Source organism: Haematobia irritans, chromosome 1, assembly GCF_050003625.1.
Source record: "Haematobia irritans isolate KBUSLIRL chromosome 1, ASM5000362v1, whole genome shotgun sequence".
Lineage (NCBI taxonomy): Eukaryota > Metazoa > Arthropoda > Insecta > Diptera > Muscidae > Haematobia > Haematobia irritans.
The window spans coordinates 163,165,401-163,188,344 of NC_134397.1; the positions used below are offsets into that span (position 1 = coordinate 163,165,401).

At 36.0% G+C, this 22,944-nt stretch overlaps 1 protein-coding gene across 1 annotated transcript in view; it reads right to left on the reverse strand.

The window, feature by feature from the left end:
• The window catches only part of LOC142232956 (uncharacterized), a 39,991-nt gene that overhangs the window by 9,986 nt on the left and 7,061 nt on the right, over window positions 1–22,944 (reverse strand). Inside the window, exon 3 of the mRNA XM_075303684.1 lies at window positions 6,062–6,235. Coding sequence (XP_075159799.1) covers window positions 6,062–6,235 — 174 coding nt within the window. The remainder of the gene's footprint in view (window positions 1–6,061; window positions 6,236–22,944) is intronic.

Here is a 22,944-nt window from a genome sequence, read left to right on the forward strand (position 1 = left end):
TGTGCCAAGTTTCAAGTCGATAGCTTGTTTTGTTCGGAAGTTAGCGTGATTTCAACAGACGGACGGACGGAAATGTTTAGATCGACTCAGAATTTCACCACGACCCAGAATATTATACTTTATGGGGTCTTAGAGCAATATTTCGATGTGTTACAAACGGAATGACGAAGAATATAGCCCAATCCTATGGTGGAGGGTATAAAAATGAATAAAAAGTCAGACTTCAACACAGTGTTACCATTGCGCAACTTTAGTCGCATTGTGCAACCTTTTTGACGTCATGCGATTTTTTGTGCGACTTTTTTAAAATATGTAAAAGTCGCACAAAAGAGAAGGGCTTAAATTTTAAGCAATTTTTATAAGTGGGAATTCATCGCGGCGCGCCTTACACGAAGCCACCGCAATGGCCCGCCTTGTATACAAAGGGTAATGGATTCAAACCCAGTTTCGACCAAAGAGCAAAATGTGTGTCTGCGGTGGATGCTGAATGTTTCAAAGCTTCTCCACCACAATGTTAGACGCCAGAACTCGGCTATAAAAAAAGTTCACTTTTCAATGACAAGTTGTCATTGAGCTAAACACAGAAGCACTCATAACTAAGAAAGAAGTAAATCACGTATAGTATCACAATGGACATCTAACCTACGATACCTACCCTATACGGTGTTCTGGTTTGTTAAGTCGTTGTTTTGTTGCATATCATTTAAACCACTAGCTCCGTTCGAGTACCCACTAATTTTTGATAATTATCTCAAACTTTTACTGGAGTCTTTCGTTTACTCCAAAAAGCCAACAAAAGAGAGCCAGAGTGAGATCAAATTCGAAATTTGAGGAATAGATAAGTTGCAAGTTTTTGCTAGGAATTTTTTCCCAGTAAAATCTTTCACAGAGTCAATTAGGAGTGTAGTATAAAAAAAATATTTTTGTTTTTTTTAATTGGCAATTGATGGCGTTCTCTTACATTTTTGCTAATTTTAGGAAGGAGAAGAAACTCAATTTTTTATTTATTGCAAGTTTACGTTTTACTGGATTTTATGATACAATAAGTTGCTAAAATATCTCTTGATGTTAAAGGTAGTGTTCCTTTATTGTTTTTGTGTTGATTTATAGAAGATTTTTTGTAATAAAAATACTTCACAAATGTCTGCGACTTTTTTTATCATTATGCTACATTTTGTGCGACCTTCTTTTGAGTATGCGACTTTTTCAAAATTTCCAACGGTAACATTGCTTCAACATAACTACACAATTAATTTATAATAAAGCAACTAAAAGTAGCTCCATAATTTTTCCCTGCAAGAAATTGGAAGTTGTTCTAACGACACAACTTTATGGTAAAAGCACTTCCAAAAATGTCCGCATTAAGATTCTAATTGTTTTAGCTACACAGGAAGTTTTTAAATTCAATTTTTATAACTCTTTTTTCCATATTTATAATGGGTACTTTTTAAATACGTTAAAAAAGGATAAAAAAGCCTAATCTATTCTAGAAATATCGATAATTTTTGGAAATGTTCGAGATCAAACGTTTCGGTGTAAGAATGCATTAAAAACAAAAAATAAAAATTATTTATTTGGAAAAATATCACACAAATTTTTAATTCACATTCAAAACACTGAATTCAGATCACACCCTAAAAAGTGATTCAAATTCAGTGCGATGGCTGTTGAAATGGTGGACACCCGTCCTAGGACAAGCCTATGTTAAATTCATCACTTCTGCCAATTTTCCATCACTTCCGGATCCAAATATAACATTTTCACAACTTTTTTGGTAACGCTTTTTTTGCTGTGTATATAAAAACAATGGAAAATCGTAAATAGGTTTTCAAATTCTGGGGGGGGGGGGGGGGGGCTAAAATTTGTCTGGAGGGTCTAAGCCCCCTCCGCAGAAGCCTTCCTACGCTTATGATATTGCTCCGATCTCCCTTTTTGGGCCCAGCCCAGTCACTTTCGTCCGTCTTGCCCAAAATTTAATGTCAAATATTCCTAATTTTATGTAGAAAGCCATATCATCTGGAACCATCATCTTGAGGCGATCTATGGTCCATCAAACCACTCCTTGAAGATTTTACGAAAAATCGTTTTAAAAAAATTGTTTGTAAAGGGTGATACGGTCAAAATTTGGTCAATATAAACTTGACGTATTTCTTTCAATTTTGCATTTAAAAAACCTGAACACCCCTCATTTTGAAGGTGTGTGTGTGTAGAATGTTGCTCCTATTTCGATTTTGGAATTCACTCTTCAGTTGTCAAAATGCCGTCCAAGCAAGAAGAGCAGCGTATCAAAATTTTGCTCGCGCATCGCGAAAATCCGAGCTACTCGCACGCAAAGCTGGCAAAATCGCTAAAAGTTGCCAAATTAACCGTTACAAATGTTATTAAAGTGTTTGGGGAACGTTTGTCGACAGCCAGGAAGTCTGGATCGGGGGGAAATCGAAAACCTGAAGCCGCTGAGACGACAAAGAGAGTTGCCGGTAGTTTCAAGCGAAACCCTAACATCTCTCTCCGAGATGCCGCAAATAAGCTGGGTGTATCGTCTACAACCGTGCATCGAGCCAAAAAACGAGCCGGACTATCGACTTACAAGAAGGTAGTGACTCCAAATCGCGATGATAAACAAAATACGACGGCCAAAGCGCGATCCCGGAGGCTGTACACGACGATGCTGACGAAGTTTGACTGCGTGGTAATGGACGACGAAACCTACGTCAAAGCCGACTACAAGTAGCTTCCGGGACAGGAGTTTTATACGGCAAAAGTAAGGGGAAAGGTAGCAGATATTTTCAAGCACATAAAACTGTCAAAGTTCGCAAAGAAATATCTGGTTTGGCAAGCCGTCTGTACCTGTGGCTTGAAAAGCAGCATTTTCATAGCTTCCGGGACTGTCACCCAAGAAATTTCCGTGAAAGAGTGTTTGAATAAACGTCTGCTGCCTTTCCTGAAGAAACACGGTTGTTCCGTACTGTTTTGGCCGGATTTGGATTCTTGCCATTACGGTAAAAAGTGGTACGCCGCCAACAACGTGCAGGTGGTTCCCAAGGACAAGAACCCTCCCAACACGCCAGAGCTCCGCCCAATTGTGAAATACTATGCTATTGTCAAGCGGAACCTAAAGAAGACCAAAAAAACTGCTAAGGACGAGCAGCAGTTCAAGGCAAATTGGCTTTCTGCGGCGAAGAAGGTGGACAAGGTGGCTGTACAAAATCTTATGGCAGGTGTCAAGCGTGAGGCCCTGCAATTCGGATTTGGAAAAGCGAAAGCTTAACTGAATATTTTTCCTGAATTTTATACTAATTGAACTTGAAAAACAAATTAATTTGATTTTTTAAATAAAAGATTTCACCGATTTACACGCGTTTTCCCTTGACCAAATTTTGACCGTATCACCCTTTATGAATTACATGGTCTATCTTTATCATCTATTTTTCAAAAATGTCTTTACAGTTTTCTATGAAATAATTAGCCGCCAGTGTGATCCAAACAAACAAGTTGCTAGTACAGGCATTGTACGATAGGTATTTGCTTCATTTCACATAGTCTATTGGTGCAATTTTGAAATTGCTGCAGGTGTTTGAAAGAACATACGCCACATCTACTTATCCATTTACTCGAATTCTTCTATGGGCATACGAACAACAACATACGCTAGTGCCTGTCCACAATGACACTAAAGCATTGGCATAAATTTTTAGTTTTTTTGCAAGGATTTTGTCCTGGAGTTTGTTGGGGGAGAGAGGCGATTGCTACCATTTGCAGCTCTGATTGTAAGTTTACTTTGCCAACAATGACATTGGCTTGTCTAAGAACTCCGATGTAAATCAAAAATCGTTAAACGCTTTAACTGTGAAACATTACAAGATATTTTTTAATGTCGTATTCACCGGGTTCGAAAAAGAAAGGTTACTTTATTTACTAATATTGGACTAATATTTATTCCATTATTAAAAACGAGGAAATCGCTCAGTTATGTTAGTGTGGGTAATAAATCCAAATTTGTGAAAATAGGAAAATATGTTTAAGTACGAGCTATATGTACATAAGTCTAAATACGATCGGCTAATACATCTAAATTTGAAATTTGAACAGTGTCGTCAGGTAAAATTTTCGGTTTACCCTACAATAACAAAAACAAGTAAGGAAAGTCTAAAGTCGGGCGGTGCCGACTATACTATACCCTGCACCACTTTGTAGATCTAAATTTCCGATACCATATCACATCCGTCAAATGTGTTGGGCGCTGAACATATAGAGGTTTGTCCCAAATGCATACATTTAGATATCACTCGATCTGGACAGAATTTGATAGACTTCTACTAATTCTATAGACTCAAAATTTAAGTCGGCTAATGCACTAGGGTGAAACACAATGATAGTAAAAAAATATGGGAAAGATTTAAATATGAAGCAATTTTAAGGAAACTTCACAAACTTTTATTAATGACTTATCGCTCGATATATATGTATTAGAAGTAGAGAAAAATTAGAGTAGTTTTTACAACTTTTCGACTAAGCAGAGGCGATTTTAAAAGGGAAATGTTCGTATTTTGACCATTTTTGTCGAAATCAGAAAAACATATATATGGGAGCTATACCTAAATCTGAACCGATTTCAATAAAATTTGGCACGTATAGCAACAATGCTTAGTATACTCCCTGTGCAAAATTTCAACTAAATCGGAGTAAAAAATTGGCCTCTGTGGTCATATGAGTGTAAATCGGGCGAAAGCTATATATGGGAGCTATATATAAATCTGAACCGATTTCAATCAAATTTGGCACACTTCACTACACTATTAGTTGTACTCCTAGTGCAAAATTTCAATCAAATTGAGCCAAAACTCTGGCTTTTAGGACCATATTAGTCCACATCGGGCGAAAGATATATATGGGAGCTATATCTAAATCTGAACCGGTTTCAATCAAATTTTGCACACTTGACTATACTACTAATTGTACTCCTAGTGCAAAATTTCAACAAAATTCGGCCAAAAATCTGGCTTTTAGGACCATATTAGTCCATATCGGGCGAAAGATATATATGGGAGCTATATCTAAATCTGAACCGATTTCAATCAAATTTTGCACACTAGACTATACAACTAAGTGTTATGTTTGTACAAAATTTCAAGCAAATCGGTATAAAACTCTGGCTGCTGGGTCCATATTAGTGCATATCGGGCGAAAGATATATATGGGAGTTATATCTAAATCTGAACCGATTTCTTCCAAAATCAATAGGGTTCTATTCTGACCCAAATTAGGAACATGTGCCAAATTTGAAGGCGATTGGACTTAAATTGCGACCTAGACTTTGATCACAAAAATGTGTTCACAGACGGACGAACGGACGGACAGACGGACAGACGGACATCGTTATATCGACTCAAGAGCCCACCCTGAGCATTTTCGCCAAAGACACCATGTGTCTATCTCGTCTCCTTCTGGGTGTTGCAAACAAATGCACTAACTTATAATACCCTGTTCCACAGTGTGGAGCAGGGTATAAAAAGTTCTCTACATTATCCTACATTCCCAAAAACCAAAAAAAAAAAAATACCCTACAATTTCCCCTACAATATTTATACCCTGCGCCACACTGTGGAACATGGTATTATAAGTTAGTGCATATGTTTGTAACACCCAGAAGGAGACGAGATAGACACATGGTGTCTTTGGTAATAATGCTCGGGGTGGTGCCCTGAGTCGATATAACCATGTCCGTCTATGTATCGGACATCGCCCGATACATATATCTATATATATCTATACCAAATTTCATCCGAATCGGTTAATAAATACGACCGCAGGAGCGAGCACCAAATACATGGACGGACGGATGGACACCAAGGACTATATCAAGGAGGTGATTCTGAGTCGATAGGTATATATTTTATGGAGCTCAAAATCAATATTTCTAGTAGGCACATTTTTTTGGCAGATCAAAGTTATTTTACCCTGATCACTATGTGGTTTAGGTTACAAAAAAATTAAATTACTTTGTTGCAATACATATCCGTCACCCTGTGTATCGCCTCTTTGATTGATATTTTCGACTAACTAGACCACCGGTTGTCTTCACAAAATCCATTCCTATTGTCATTCTTCTAAAGTATTCTGGCGTTACATTCAGATATCGCATTAAGGCCTTTGTTGCATTGTTGTTGTTGTCCATTTCATTTGCTTGTTGTATTACTGTCAACATTAAACTGTTAAAATGGCATAGTTGCTGCAACTATTGCCAATGGAATTGTTGATGTTCTTGTGGCGGATGTTGTTAGATTTCTGTTTTTTTTTTTTGTTTTTTGTTTGCCTAAAAAAACTTCCTCGATTAGCCTCTTCTGTCATTGTTTCGAACTTGTGACTGGTCATTTTTGTCTCGAAGTGCAAACGGCAAAAAAGTTCAAAGTTCTTGTGGCAATCATGCTCAATGTGTACTATAGGTAGTAATAACACAAATGAACACACCACCAACATACGAACCACCACCAACATACGAACACACTAACACCCATACATATCCTAACCAAAAGATTTTGAAACGAAACTAAAAACAAACAAAAAAACAAGTATATACGGCCGTAAGTTCGGCCAGGCCGAATCTTAAATACCCACCACCATGAATCAAATATTAGGGTTTCCTTTGAAATATCAGAAGGGCTTGAGTACTTGAGGACACTTCCCGAAGATAAATTTAAAGATTTCACCTATGAGGACTATATCAGATTCTGGATTTATAAGAACCATTTTTGTTTGAGTTTTAGAAGAATCATTAACATCTCTTGTAAGTGTGCAAGAAAATTATAAAATAACGTCTTGATTTGAAATTTTAAATCAGTAGATTTTCACCCGAGAAGTAAAATCTGGAAATTTTACATTGAGTTTCAAGCAAGTTTCATGATCAGTGCGCCTTCTATACCCTCAAGAAGTGAAGTCGGTCTATATGGAGGCATTACCAAAAGGACCGATAAAAACTTAATCCGATACACGTTTTTGTGAGCCTAAAATACCAGAATATTTACAAAATCGGATAAAAACTACGGTTTCTAGAAACCCAAGGAGTTAAATCGGGAGATCGTTCTTATGAGGGCTATACTAAAATATGGATCGATACTCACCGTTTTCGACACATCTCTTTATGGCCCGAAAATACCTCTAGATTTCCAATTTCAGGGAAATTGAATAAAAACTTCGGATTCTAGAAGCCCAAGAAGTAAAATCGGGATATCGGTCTATATGGGGACTATACCAAAACATGGACCGATACTCACCATTTCAGGCACACCTCTTTATGGTCCTAAAATAACTATAAATTTCCAATTTCAGGCAAATTGTATGTAAACTACGGATTCTATAAACCCAAGATGTAAAATCGGGAAATCGGTCTATATGGGGGCTATACCAAAATATGGACCGATACTCACCATTTTCGGCGCACCTCTTTATGGTCCTAAAATACCTCTACACGGATGAAAAAGACTGTTTTTCATATGTTTGGCTATAAACATTATATGTTTGGAACACAATTTTTTAAACACAATATTTTTGAGTGCAAGCATATAATGTTCATAAACTAGCATAACATGTTTGGGACATATATGTTAATATGTTAGAACATATTATGTTTGGGACATAAAATGTTTGTAAATATAATATGCTTGCATGCAAACATATAATAATTTAAAAATAGCCTATAAACATATATGTGTTTAGTAGCTTGGAGCGCTATTTAACAGGGAGCGATATTGAATTAAGTTGGTGGTTGTTGCTTGTTATTACACAATTAAAATTTTATTTTTCCTTGGGCAATTGATCAGCTACTTCTTTGATCCTTACAAACTGTGTGGTCCGCTGTTCGAATCCCCGTCCGGCAAAAGGTAAAATTAAAATAAAAAAAATCATACAATTGGATAATTTCTTCTACAATGTTTGTATTACAGAAAAAGGTGCTAAGAACTAAAAAATCTCGTGGAAGTGAGAAAGATGTGGGGGAATATACAATTGGGCAGAAACAAAATTTTGAGCATTCGGGTCGAAAACCTATGTTGTTAGCACCTATATTACCTGTTTTTTTTCATAATTCATTATGATTGTAAATATATAAATAAATAAATAAATAAAATTTTGAGCACAATATTGTTTGGGAGAATTTTTTTAAGCATATAATATTTTTGGGTGCAAAATGCTTCCAAACATATTATATGTTCACATAATAACATATTGTTTTTTGGAAGACAACATTATTGAATTTTGATGCAAAAATACAAAATGTTTGGAACTTAGACTACCCAAACATATATTGTTTAGACCAATATGCTTTCAAACATATTATATATTGGAAGAGATCAAACATATAAATGTTTGGGCAATACCCAAAAATGTATATGATTGAAGCAAAATATGTTTGGGAGTATATGTTACAGAAGCGATTTTTTGTGAGCGTGTAGATTTCCAATTTCAGACAAATCGGATAAAAACTACGGTTTCTATAAGCCCAAGACCCCAAATCGGGAGGTCGTTTTATATGGGAACCATACCAAAACATGGACCGATACTCACAATTTTTGGCACACGTATTTGTGGTCCAACAATACCTCTAGATTTCCAATTTCAGGTAAATTGAATAAAAATTGCGGTTTCTATAAGCCCAAGAAGTAAAATCGGGGGATCGGTCTATATGGGGGCTATACCAAAACATGAACCGATACTCACCATTTTTGGCACATCTCTTTATGGTCATAAAATACCTCCAGATTTCAAATTTCAGGCAAATTGGATAAAAACTACGATTTCTATAAGCTCAAGACCCCAAATCGGGATGTCGGTTTATATGGGGACTATATCAAAACCTGGACCGATATAGCCCATCTTCGAACTTGACCTGCCTGCAGACAAAAGACGAGTTTGTGCAAAATTTCAGCACGATTACTTCATTATTGAAGACTGTAGCGTGATTACAACAGACAGACAGACAGACAGACGGACAGACGGACATCGTTATATCGTCTTAGAATTTCTCCCTGATCAAGAATATATATACTTTATATAGTCGGAAATCGATATTTCGATGTGTTACAAACGGAATGACAAACTTATTATACCCCCGTCACCATTCTATGGTGGTGGGTATAAAAAAAGAAAAGTGTTCAAATAGAAATTCACAAAAAACTTTGCTTATATTTCTCATAAACTCTTAAGCAAATGTCGTGTTTTTTGTGCATTCCAACCATTTTTATCATACACCATTTGTAACTTGAGGCAGACAAAGGTGTGTACTGTGGTTTTAGTTTTCAATTACAGTACTATGCCGGTTTCATTGGAAACCTCGCAAGAGAATGTGAATTAAAGTAAATTCATGCTTGTGGATCATCAGGTTCTCCGGAATTTAAACCGATTTCGATGAAGTGTTGCACATTTAAAGTGTAGTGAATTAGATTACGTTGTGCCGGACGGACACCAAGGGCTACATCGACTCAGGAGGTGATTCTGAGTCGATACACCCTCAAAAAAAATCGCTTCTCTAACATGTGTTCCAAACATATTTTGCAGGAAGCACATATATTATTGGATACTGCCGAAACATTAATATGTTTGTTTCATGTGAACATATTATATGTTTGGAAGCGTTTTGAGCCCAAAAATATTATATGCTTGGAAGAATTTTCTCCCCAAGAATATTGTGGTCATTCTCTCACATAATTTTCACTTCCACGAAATTTTTTAGTTCTTGGCACCTTTTTCTGTGATACAAATAATGTTGAAGAAATTATTCAATTTTATAATTTTTTAAAATTTTACCTTTCGCCTTGACGGAGAATCGAACCGCCGACCATGCAATTTGTAAGCCAACACACTATCCACTGGGCTACGTAGCTGTTATTGCCGTCAAAAGACAATTATCGTTATAAGTTATATTTGTATAGCATAGTTTGCAGCGCCCACGAGCCGAAGCAAACAAAACATTATTCAACAGAAACATATATTTGTTGGCCACCAGGAGCAGTGGTTAGCATATCCGCTTTGCATGCCAAGGGTCGTGGGTTCAATCCCTGCTCCGACCGAACACTTTTTTTTAATTTACACATTTATATTTATACTATATTAAATTTTTATAATGAAACTTCGAAATGTGGGTTATTAAAGATTTACAGTCAGAAACAGTGCTTGATATAAACGAAATGGACTGAGCTTTTGAATAAAATATTATTTTTTATTGCATAAATAACAACCGGGAACCATGGAATTTGTAAGCCAACACACTACCACTGGGCTACGTGGCTGTTACAGTCACCAGTAGACAATTATCGTTATGAGTTACATTTATATAGCATAGTTTGCAGCGCCCACGAGACCATGCAAACATAACATTATTTACAAGAAATATACATTTGTTGGCCACGTGGAACAGTGGTTCGCATGTCTGACTTGCATGCAAAGGGTCGTGGGTTCAATCCCTGCTCCGACCGAACCAATTTTTTTTTTTAATTTACACATTTATATTTATACTATATTAAATTTTTATAATGAAACTTCGAAATGTGGGTTATTAAAGATTTACAGTCAGAAACAGTGCTTGATATAAACGAAATGGACTGAGTTTTTGGATAAAATATTATTTTTTATTGCATAAATAACAATTTTGTAACAAAAAACTGTTTTATATAAAAGTTTGAAATTTTGAAAGGAATTCAAAAACTCTAACGAAAGAAGAACGTGGAGTCGAGCACAAACATAAATATATAAATAATTTTATAATAAACATACACATAAATTTATTTAGGAGTGAACAATTTTTTACTAGCATTTAACACTATTTTAAATACATTTACAATTTTCTCTTTACTGCGAGTAGTCATTCTGATATTCAAATTAAATAATATTTAGACTTAAGCATATCAAATTTTTGGCCTTTTGATTATCTCGATGTGTTATGTTGATTTCTTTCGTCAACCCTCCCGGTTTCCATCTCTATTTCTTTCTCTATACTCTCTCTGTTGCTCTCTAAATAAAATATTACAACATATATATGTTTACTCGAAATTTGTAAATGTATATATGTTTACATTCACACATATTATTTTTATGAAACATTCATGAGCCAAACATAATATGTTCTAACATATTAACATATGTGTCCCAAACATTTAGTGTTAGTTTAGGAACATTATATGTTTGCACTTAAATATATTGTGTTTAAAAATTGTGCCCGAAACACATTTTGTTTATATCGGAACATATGAAAAACATATTTTTCTAACAGTGTATGTATATATCTGTGGACTTTTACAAAAACAACAAACAAAGCAACAACGCAAAAATTAATTCTTTCCTCCCAAACGAAATTTTAGACAAACAAAGATCGTTTCTCATGTGCTGTAAGGAAGTTTATTTGGAAGAAAAGTATATCCTTTTTGTGATAACTCAAAAAAAAAAAACAGTAAGGAAAGTCTAATATACCCTGCACCACTTTGTAGATCTAAATTTTCGATACCATATCACATTCGTCAAATGTGTTGGGGGCTATATATAAAGGTTTGTCCCAAATACATACATTTAAATATCACTCGATCTGGACAGAATTTGATAGACTTCTACAAATCTATAGACTTAAAATTTAATTTTAATCTGAAGCAATTTTAAGGAAACTTCGCAAAAGTTTATTTATGATTTATCGCTCGATATAAATGTATTAGAAGTTTAGGAAAATTAGAGCCATTTTTACAACTTTTCGACTAAGCAGTGGCGATTTTACAAGGAAAATGTTGGTATTTTGACCATTTTTGTCGAAATCAGAAAAACATATATATGGGAGCTATATCTAAATCTGAACCGATTTCAACCAAATTTAGCACGCATAGCTACAATGCTAATTCTACTCCCTGTGCAAAATTTCAACTACATCGGAGTTAAAAATTGACCTCTGTGCTCATATGAGTGTAAATCGGGCGAAAGCTATATATGGGAGATATTTCCAAATCTGAACCGATTTCAAGCAAATTTGGCACGCATAGTTACAACGCTAATTCTACTCCCTATGCAAAATTTCAACTAAATCGGAGCAAAAAAATTTGCCTCTGTGGGCAAATGAGTGTAAATCGGGCGAAAGCTATATATGGGAGCTATATCTAAATCTGAACCGATTTTGCTGATATTTTGCAAGTTTTTCGAGACTCATAAAATATTCGGATGTACGGAATTTGAGGAAGATCGGTTGATATACACGCCAATTATGACCAGATCGGTTAAAAATATATATGGCAGCTATATCTAAATCTGAACCGATTTTTTCCAAAATCAATAGGGATCGTCTTTGAGCCGAAACAGGACCCTATACCAAATTTTAGGACAATCGGACTAAAACTGCGAGCTGTACGTTGCACACAAAAATACATCAACAGACAGACAGACATACAGACGGACATCGCTAAATCGACTCAGAATTTAATTCTAAGCCGATCCGTATACTAAAAGGTTGGTCTATGATTACTCCTTCTTGGCGTTACATACAAATGCACAAACTTGTTATACCCTGTACCACAGTAGTGGAGAAGGGTATAAAAACTTTTTCTGGCTAATTGTATTTTTCCTCACATCTTTCTCGCCTCCACGAGGTTTTTGTGGTTCCTAGCACATTTTTCTGTAATACAAACAATGAAGAAGAAATTATTCGATTTTATAATTTTTTTAAAATTTTGTCCTTTCGCCTTAACGGAGAATCGAACCGCGGGCTACGTACCTGTTATTGTCATAAGCAGACAATTATCGCTATAGCCACCAACGCACAAGCAACGCAAACAGTCAAACAGTTATATTTATATAGCATAGTTTTCGGCGCACACGAGCCGATTAAACAAATTTTTTATTGTAATTTGTAGTTATTGAGTCTTTTTTATACCCTAAACCACACAATGGTCAGGGTATAATAACTTTAATCAGCCAAAAAATGTGCATACCAGAAATATTGATTTTAGACCCCATAAAATATATACCGATCGACTCAGAATCACCTCCTGAGTCGATCTAGCGCTTGGTGTCCGTCTGTCTGTCCATGTATTTGTTGTTCACAGGATTCCGGTCGCAATTATTAACCGATTTTGATGAAATTTGGTACAGGTTGTTTTTTTTGGCACAACGCTATTTAATTTGGAAAGAAATCGGGTCAAATTTAGATATAGCTACCATTTATATGTATCGCCCGATTTCGACAAATTTGGCAAAAAGTAATCTTTTTCATCGTCCTTTAAGTCTGCAAAATTTCATCCAAATCGGCTCAGGTTTAAATATAGCTTATATATATCGCCCGATTTTCCCAAATTTGGCCATAAAACCCTTATTTATCTACCGATCTTATTCAAAGTTGGCTTACTATAATCTTTTATAGTACTAACAATATGTGCAAAAAATCATGGAAATCGGTCCAGATTTAGCTATAGCTGCCGTATATATGTACCGCCTGGTTTTTCTAAATTTGGCTATAAAACCCTTATTTAACAACCGATAGTACTCAAAGTTGGCTAAATGTAATCTTCTATACAAGTATATACGGCCGTAAATTCGGCCAGGCCGAATCTTATGTACCCTCCACCATGGATTGCGTAGAAATTTCTAGAAAAGAATGTCATCCACAAATTTCAAATCTCATGGTTGTTAAATATCATATACTACCACCAAGTACCAAATTTCAACCAGATCGGATGAATTTTGCTTCTCCAAAAAACACCAGAGGTCAAATCTGGGGATCGGTTTATATTGGAGCTATATATTATTATGGACTGATAGGAACCAATTCCTGCATGGTTGTTGGATACCCTATACTAACATCACGTACCAAATTTCAACTGAATGGGAAGAATTTTGCTCTTCCAAGGGGCTCTGGAGGTCAAATCTGGGGATCGGTTTATATGGGGCCTATATATAATTATGGACCGATTTCGACAAATTTTTGCATTGGAGTTTGAGGCCATATATTAACACCACGTACCAAATTTCAACTGAATCAGATGTATTTTGGTCTTCCAAGAGGCTCCGGAGGTCAAATCTGGTGATCGGTTCATATGGGGGCTATATATAATTATGGACCGATGTGGACCAATTTTTGCATGGTTGTTAGAGACCATATACTAACACCATGTACCAAATTTCAGCCCGATCGGATGAAATTTGCTTCTCTTATAGGCTCCCCAAGCCAAATCTGGAGATCGGTTTATATGGGGGCTATATATAATTATGGACCGATATGGACCAGTTTTTGCATGGTTGTTAGAGACCATATAATAATACCATGTACAAAATTTCAGCCGGATCGGATGAAATTTGCCTCTCTTAGAGGATCGGCAAGCCAAATCGGGGGATCGGTTTATATGTGGGCTATATATAATTATGGACCGATGTGGACCAGTTTTTGCATGGTTGTTAGAGACCATATACTAATACCATGTACAAAATTTCAGCCGGATCGGATGAAATTTGGTTCTCTTAGAGGATCGGCAAGCCAAATTTGGGGGTCCGTTTATATGGGGCTATATGTAAAAGTGGACCGATATGGCCCATTTGCAATGCCGTCCGACCTACATCAATAATAACTACTTGTGCCAAGTTTCAAGTCGATAGCTTGTTTCGTTCGGAAGTTAGCGTGATTTCAACAGACGGACGGACGGACGGACATGCTCAGATCGACTCAGAATTTCACCACGACCCAGAATATATATACTTTATGGTGTCTTAGATCAATATTTCGATGTGTTACAAACGGAATGACAAAGTTAATATACCCCCCATCCTATGATGGAGGGTACAATAAATGTATAGCCCGATTTTCCCAAATTTGGCCATAGAACCCTTATTTATTAACTGACCGTACTCAAAGTTGGCTAAATCCAGTCCTCTATAGTACTAACTGTATGTGTAAAATTTCATCGAAATCGGTTCAGATGTAGATATAGCTCCCATACATTGTATCGCCCGGTTTTGAATAATAAAAATTAATAACCTTATGTGTGACCATAGAGGCCACATTTTTTGACTGAACTTACTCAAATTTAGCACAAGGTCACCTTCTGTGCCAAGACCCCAAATCCGGAAGTTGGTTTATATGGGGACTATATCAAAACCTGGACCGATATAGCCCATCTTCGAACTTGACCTGCCTGCAGACAAAAGACGAGTTTGTGCAAAATTTCAGCACGATTGCTTCATTATTGAGACAGACAGACAGACGGACATGGTTATATCGCCTTAGAATTTCTCCCTGATCAAGAATATATATACTTTTTATAGTCGGAAACCGATATTTCGATGTGTTACAAACGGAATGACAAACTTATTATACCCCCGTCACCATTCTATGGTGGTGGGTATAAAAAACTATATAAAAATTTAAAAATTGCGAAAAACGGGACCACCGGGCAGTGGCAATTTGCACGAATTTCCCTTATGGTATATATAAATATATAGTAAAAGACTTTTACACGTTGAAAACATGTGAACTCTTTTAAAATTTATACGGGTTCAATCTCACCTCTTCCATATATTCACCGACGACTGTAAGCCATCAGTTGAATTGGCTATGCAAATCGTTGTTGAGGCGAAGAAACGTCGAATATCCTTTTGAAAGCACCTCTGTCCCATAGGTAGGTTACTGCGGCAAGGTGGTCGGTTGGTAACTGACAACGTAGGTAGGTGACAATCATAAAATGCATTAGCAATAGTAACGATGTGTAAGTTTCTATTTGGGCCATTTGTCATTTTTTGCAACAATTCACCATGTGGTAATCCCTTTTTGTCTTCTTCAAAAATTTATGCTTGCAAAAGGTGTAAAACATTTTGTTATGCTTTTTGAAATATGGGTTAACAGATGCCAGTTGCTAGATATGCTTGAAGTCTTCATACTAAGTTTGTCGATTGTTCTATCGGCAAAGGAGGTATGTATGGCCACCGATGTGCCCGAAGGCGATTGGAGAAATCCTTTTGGCTTTACTTCTTTTGATATTTGTTGGCAATAAAATTTAAATGTAATTTCCTTTGAAATTGTTATTGTTTAAGTTGGATTTCCTTTCACACGCCACTCAAATAATAATCAGGTATTTTATAAGCGACGTCTTATTGCTATTAAGACATGTAAACCTACATTTTCGTATAGGGAAAGTGTGTGTTTGCTGTAAACGCCCCTTTGGTAATTTATTGAGTTTGTGCGAGACAAGTTAAAGGATAGACAAAAGTGTTATAGGAACATTTATTTTAACTCTATTCTGTGTTAAAGTCAAATAAATATTATAATTTAAACAAGGAAAGACGACTAAAAGTAGTGTTGGTCTGATCATGGTTGTCAGATTTTTACAAAAGAGAGACTATCGAGTTTTGTATAATTGGCAAGGACATCAAAAGAAGTCTGTCAGGTGACGAGCATTTGAATAAAATTGTCGAATAAGTCGAATATTTTCAATCATAGCTAATAAATAATTGGGTAATTCTAAAGTTTTTTGGTGAAAGAATTCTGTCAGCGCTGAAATTTGCTCCTCCATGATGCTTCAGAAGTTAAATCATGGGGTTCGTTTTAAATGGGGGTTATATATAATTTTGCATTTCTATGTATCAATTTTTGCAAGGTTGTGTGGGGCCTTATACTGCACTGAAAAAAAACAAGTAAAGGGTGATTTGTTAAGAGCTTGATAACTTTTTAAAAAAAAAAAAACGCATAAAATTTGCAAAATCTCATCGGTTCTTTATTTGAAACGTTAGATTGGTCCATGACATTTACTTTTTGAAGATAATTTCATTTAAATGTTGACCGCGGGTGCGTCTTAGGTGGTCCATTCGGAAAGTCCAATTTTGGGCAACTTTTTCGAGCATTTCGGCCGGAATAGCCCGAATTTCTTCGGAAATGTTGTCTTCCAAAGCTGGAATAGTTGCTGTAGACTTTGGACTTGACGTAGCCCCACAAAAAATAGTCTAAAGGCGTCAAATCGCATGATCTTGGTGGCCAACTTACCGGTCCATTTCTTGAGATGAATTGTTCTCCGAAGTTTTCCCTCAAAATGGCCATAGAATCGCGAGCTGTGTGGCATGTAGCGCCATCTTGTTGAAACCACATGTCAACCAAGTTCAGTTCTTCCATTTTTGGCAACAAAAAGTTTGTTAGCATCGAACGATAGCGATCGCCATTCACCGTAACGTTGCGTCCAACAGCATCTTTGCAAAAATACGGTCCAATGATTCCACCAGCGTACAAACCACACCAAACAGTGCATTTTTCGGGATGCATGGGCAGTTCTTGAACGGCTTCTGGTTGCTCTTCACTCCAAATGCGGCAATTTTGCTTATTTACGTAGCCATTCAACCAGAAATGAGCCTCATCGCTGAACAAAATTTGTCGATAAAAATGCGGATTTTCTGCCAACTTTTCTAGGGCCCATTCACTGAAAATTCGACGTTGTGGCTCGTTAGTAAGTCTATTCATGATGAAATGTCAAAGCATACTGAGCATCTTTCTCTTTGACACCATGTCTGAAATCCCACGTGATCTGTCAAATACTAATGCATGAAAATCCTAACCTCAAAAGAATCACCCTTTATATACGGCCGTAAGTTCGGCCAGGCCGAAGCTTATTTACCCTCCACCAAGGATTGCGTAGAAACTTCTACTGAAGACTGTCATCCACAATCGAATTACTTGGGTTGCGGTAACACTTGCCGATGGCAAGGTATCTTAAAACTTGCTAACACTATATTACGGTGTTAGCACATAGTCCATACGTGGACTATGTGGTATATATTACGGTAGAAATAAAATTGTGACAAAATTTTCTATAGAAATAACATTTTGACAATGTTTTCTATAAAAATAAAATTTTGGTAGATTATTTTTGGCTCGAGTGGCAAACATGATTATGAACCAATATGGACCAATTTTTGTGTGATTGGGGATCGGCTGTAGTTATATACAGTGTAGTTATAGACCGATACGGACCAATTTTGGCATGGTTATTAGCGGCCTTATACTAACACCACGTTGCAAATTTCAACCGGATCGGATGAATTTTGCTCCTCCAAGAGGCTCCGCAAGCCAAATCGGGGGATCGGTTTATATGGGGGCTATATGTAATTATAAACCGATATGGACCAATTTTGGCATGGTTGTTAGAGACCATATACTAACACCACGTACCAAAATTCAACCGGATCGGATGAATTTTACCGATATGGACCAATTTTGGCTTGGTTGTTAGAGACAATATACTAACACCACGTACCAAATTTCAATCGGATCGGATGATTGTTGCTCCTCTAAGAGGCTCAGCAAGCCAAATCGGGGGATCGGTTTATATGGGGGCTATATATAATTATGGACCGATGTGGACCAATTTTTCATGGTTGTTAAAGACCATATACTAACACCATGTACCAAATTTCGGATGAAATTTGGTTCTCTTAGAGGCTCCGCAAGCCAAATCGGGGGATCGGTTTATATGGAGGCTATACGTAAAAGTGGACCGATATGGCCCATTTGCAATGCCATCCGACCTACATCAATAACAACTACTTGTGCCAAGTTTCAAGTCGATAGCTTGTTTCGTTCGGAAGTTAGCGTGATTTCAACAGACGGACGGTCGGACGGACATGCTCAGATCGACTCATAATTTCACCACGACCCAGAATATATGTACTTTATTTATTTATTTATTTATTTCGTCTAGGGAAAATATTCCTTACAGACTAATGCTTAATAATAAATTGTGTTTAACAAGTTCTTAAATTGATTAATATTCAAAGAAAAGTCTACGTCGTATAGCAAACTTATTCTATTACATTCTGTAAGAAATCTAGTGATGGGCTCATTCATAGCGTAGCTAGTTCTATGACAAGGAAAATGAAAATTTCTTAATCTTCGGGATGGTACATGAAATCCTATTTTACTAAGAATATAAGGACAATCTAAAATGCCACATATAACTTTATATAAGAATAGAATGCATTGCAGAAGTCTTCGATCTTTTAATGTAGGCAAATGTATCAATTTACATCGATGCTCATAGAGTGGAATTGGCTCAGTAAAATTGAGTGAACTTAAGCAAAACTTCACAAATTTTTTCTGAAGACGTTCAATACGATTGATATGCGTACTACACGACGGGCTCCAAACAATTTGTGCATATTCTAACTTTGTCCTTACAAGCGCAGTGTACAAAGTCTTGCGAACATAAGGATCTTGAAACTCTGTACTATGTCGTCTGATCAAAGCTAAAAGGGCATAGGCTTTTGGCATTATGTAATCAATATGAGCATTAAATGATAATTTAGAATCGAAAAAAATGCCGAGATCTAAAATCTCACTAACCTTTATGGGGTCTTAGAGCAATATTTCGATGTGTTACAAACCTCATGTTATGGTGGAGGGTATAAAAAGAAGGGAAAACCATCAACAGTGACTATTATATGGCGTTATTGGAGCATTTGAAGGTCGAAATCGCGGCAAAACGGCCCCATATGAAGAAGAAAAAAGTGTTGTTCCACCAAGATAACGCACCGTGGCACAAGTCATTGAGAACGATGGCAAAAATTCATAAATTGGGCTTCGAATTGCTTCCCCACCCACCGTATTCTCCAGATCTGGCCCCCAGCGACTTTTTCTTGTTCTCAGACCTCAAAAGGATGCTCGCAGGGAAAAAATTTGGCTACAATGAAGAGGTGATCGCCGAAACTGAGGCCTATTTTGAGGCAAAACCGAAGGAGTACTACCAAAATGGTATCAAAAAATTTGAAGGTCGTTATAAGCGTTGTATCGCTCTTGAAGGGAACTATGTTGAATAATAAAAATGAATTTTGACAAAAAATGTGTTTTTCTTTGTTAGACCAACCTGTTTTACTTGCTTCTAGGAAGCAAATTTTAATTTTTCGTTGTTTCAGCTTTTTTCTTCATATGCTATCAAAGTCCTATAAAAACGAGTTAACGACAACTTTATTTTCCAAATTCAAACTCGACATCCAGTAGAAATTATGCTAAGTTTCAAGTAAAAAACTTCTTTAAACTAAGGTGTTGAAAAACATGTGCTATTTTTGAATGATTTTTTGCTTTGTAGTCTAAATGCAAAAAACAACAAATTCAAAGACAATTTCACTAACTTTAAAGAATTTTTATGAATTATTAAAGTCAAGTTGACCTTAGCCCAAAATTTTTTTCTTTCATGTTATGATATCCATTTTGAAGTCAAATCACTTAATTATTAAGACAATACGAATTCATTGAAAAGTTTATCGACTTTTGGACAAAGAAAAAAAACGTTATATTAGAGAAATGCGTCTTCTACGCTAAACAAAATTTGCATTCGTATTTTAAGGACATGAAATCTTTGATTCATGGTGGTGGGTATTTAGGATTTTTTTGTCAAATTAATATTGTAACTTGTCTGTCAGATGTATGTTCTTCTTGAAATACGTTGTTAGATAGCCTCAAAATTGCCAAGCAATTATATGAATTGTAAATATATATTTTTTTTATTTTGAAATAAAATTACAAAACAAGTATATACAGCAGTAAGTGCGGCCGGGTCGAATCTTAAATACACACCACCATGAATCAAATATAATAGTTTACTTTGAAAACTCATCGTCGTAGCGGGTTACTTGATAATATATAGCATTTTAGGGGGTTCGGTGACAAATCTTCTCTCAAGCAAATCAGTTCAACCAGTACGCTTCCCGAAGAAAAAAGTTAAAGATTCTACATATGAAGACCAGCTCAGATTCTGGATTTATAAGAACCAATTTTGTTTGAGTTTAGAGAAATCATGTATATGATGAAATAACGCCTTGATTTGAAGTCCTATAAATAAATTCGGGACTTAGGTCTATATGGGGCCTATACCAAAACATGGTAATGTTCCTCAAATACCTCTAGAATTCCACTTTCAGACGAATTGGTGAAAACCACGAATTGGTAAAACAGAGAGATCGGTCTATATGGGGGTTATACCAAAAAATGGACCGATACACCTCAATGTCGGCAAACATATTTGGGGTCCCAAAATATCTCTAGATTTCCAATTTCAGGCAAATCGGATAGTAAATACAGTTTATAGAAGCCAAAGAATAAAAATCGGGAGATCGGTCTATATGGCGACTATACCAAAACATGGACCGATACGGACCATTTTCGACACACCTCTTTATGGTCCGAAAATACCTCTAGATTTTCAATTTGAGGAAAATCGGATAGAAAATACAGTTTATAGACGCCCAAGAAACGAAATCGGGAGATCGGTCTAAATGGGGGCTATACCAAAACATGGACCGATACGGACCATTTTCGACACACCTCTTTAAGGTCCCCAAGTACCTCTACATTTTCAATTTCAGGCTAATTGGACAAAAACTACGTTTTTTTTATAAGCCCAAGACCCCAAATCGAGAAATCGGTTTATATGGGGACTATATCAAAACTTGGACCGATATAGCCCATCTTCGAACTTGACCTGCCTGCAACCAAAAAACGAATCTGTGCCAAATTTCAGGATGATAGCGCAATCATTGAAGGCTGTAGCGTGATTACAACAGACAGACAGACGGACATGCTTATATCGTCTTAGAATTTCTCCCTGATCAAGAATATATATACTTTATGTAGTCGGAGTTCGATATTTCGATGTGTTACACACGATATTTCGATGTGTTACCCCCATCACCATAGAATGGTGATGGGGGTACAATAAGTTTCATTACAAAAAGTAATGAAAATGTTCTTTTTGGATCCGGAAGTGGTGCAAAATTGACGCAGAAGCGATGAATTTAACATGGGCTTGTCATAGGACAGAAGTCCTCCATTTCAACAGCTGTTGCACTGAATTTGCATCACTTTTTTAGGTGTGATCCGAATTCAATGTTTTGTATGTAAATTAAAAATGTCTGTGATATTTTGTCAAATAAATATTTTTTATAATTTTTTCATAAATTCACAATTTTTTCAGATTGGATTTAGCATTTTTTTCGAAAAAATTTAAATAATTTGTACCATTTTATGAATTCTTACTCTGTTTTTAACCTATTTGAAATAAAAAAAGTTAACATTACCCATTAAAAATATGAAAAAAGCAAATTATAAAAAATTGAATTAAAAGAACTTCCTGTGTAGTTAAAATGGAGAACATCATTGGGAGTACATCTTCTGGAAGTGCTTTTAAAGTTGTTCCTCTGGAAGAACTTCCAATTTTTTTTGCTGGGATTAGTTAATAAATAAGATTCTTATGGCCAAATTTGGGAAAATCGAGCGATACATATATATGGGAGCTATATCTAAATATGAACCGATTCTGATGATTTTTTACACATGTAGTAAGTACTATAGAAAATTAGAATTTTCCAACTTTGAGTAAGATCGTTTGATAAATAAAGGACTTATGGCCAAATTTGGAAAAATCGGGTGATACATACTCGTATATGTGGGAGCCGTATCTAAATCGGAACCGATTTCGATTAAATTTGGCGCACTTAAAAAGTGGTGAACTAAATTACTTTGTTGTAGATTTGACGCCGACCAGTTAGTAAATGAACGCAATCTGACCCCATTTATCGAAATCGGCAATACATCCAGTCAGCAAAACAAGTATATACAGTAGTAAGTTCGGTCGAATCTTAAATACCCACCACCATGAATCAAATATACTAGTTTCCTTTCAAAATTTCAGGGGGGTTTGATGACAGATATTTTCCCAAGCAGATCAGTTCAACCAGTACGCTTCCCACAGATAAATGTAAAGATTTTACCTATGAAGACTAGATCAAATTCTGAATTTATAAGAACCATTTTTTGTTTGAGTTTTAGAGGTATCATAAACATCTCTTGTAAGTGCGTAAGAAAATGATGAAATAACGCCTTGATTTGAAACCTAAAATCTGTAGATTTTCATCCCAATTATTTAAATAATTACGAGAAGTAAAATCTGGAAATTTTGC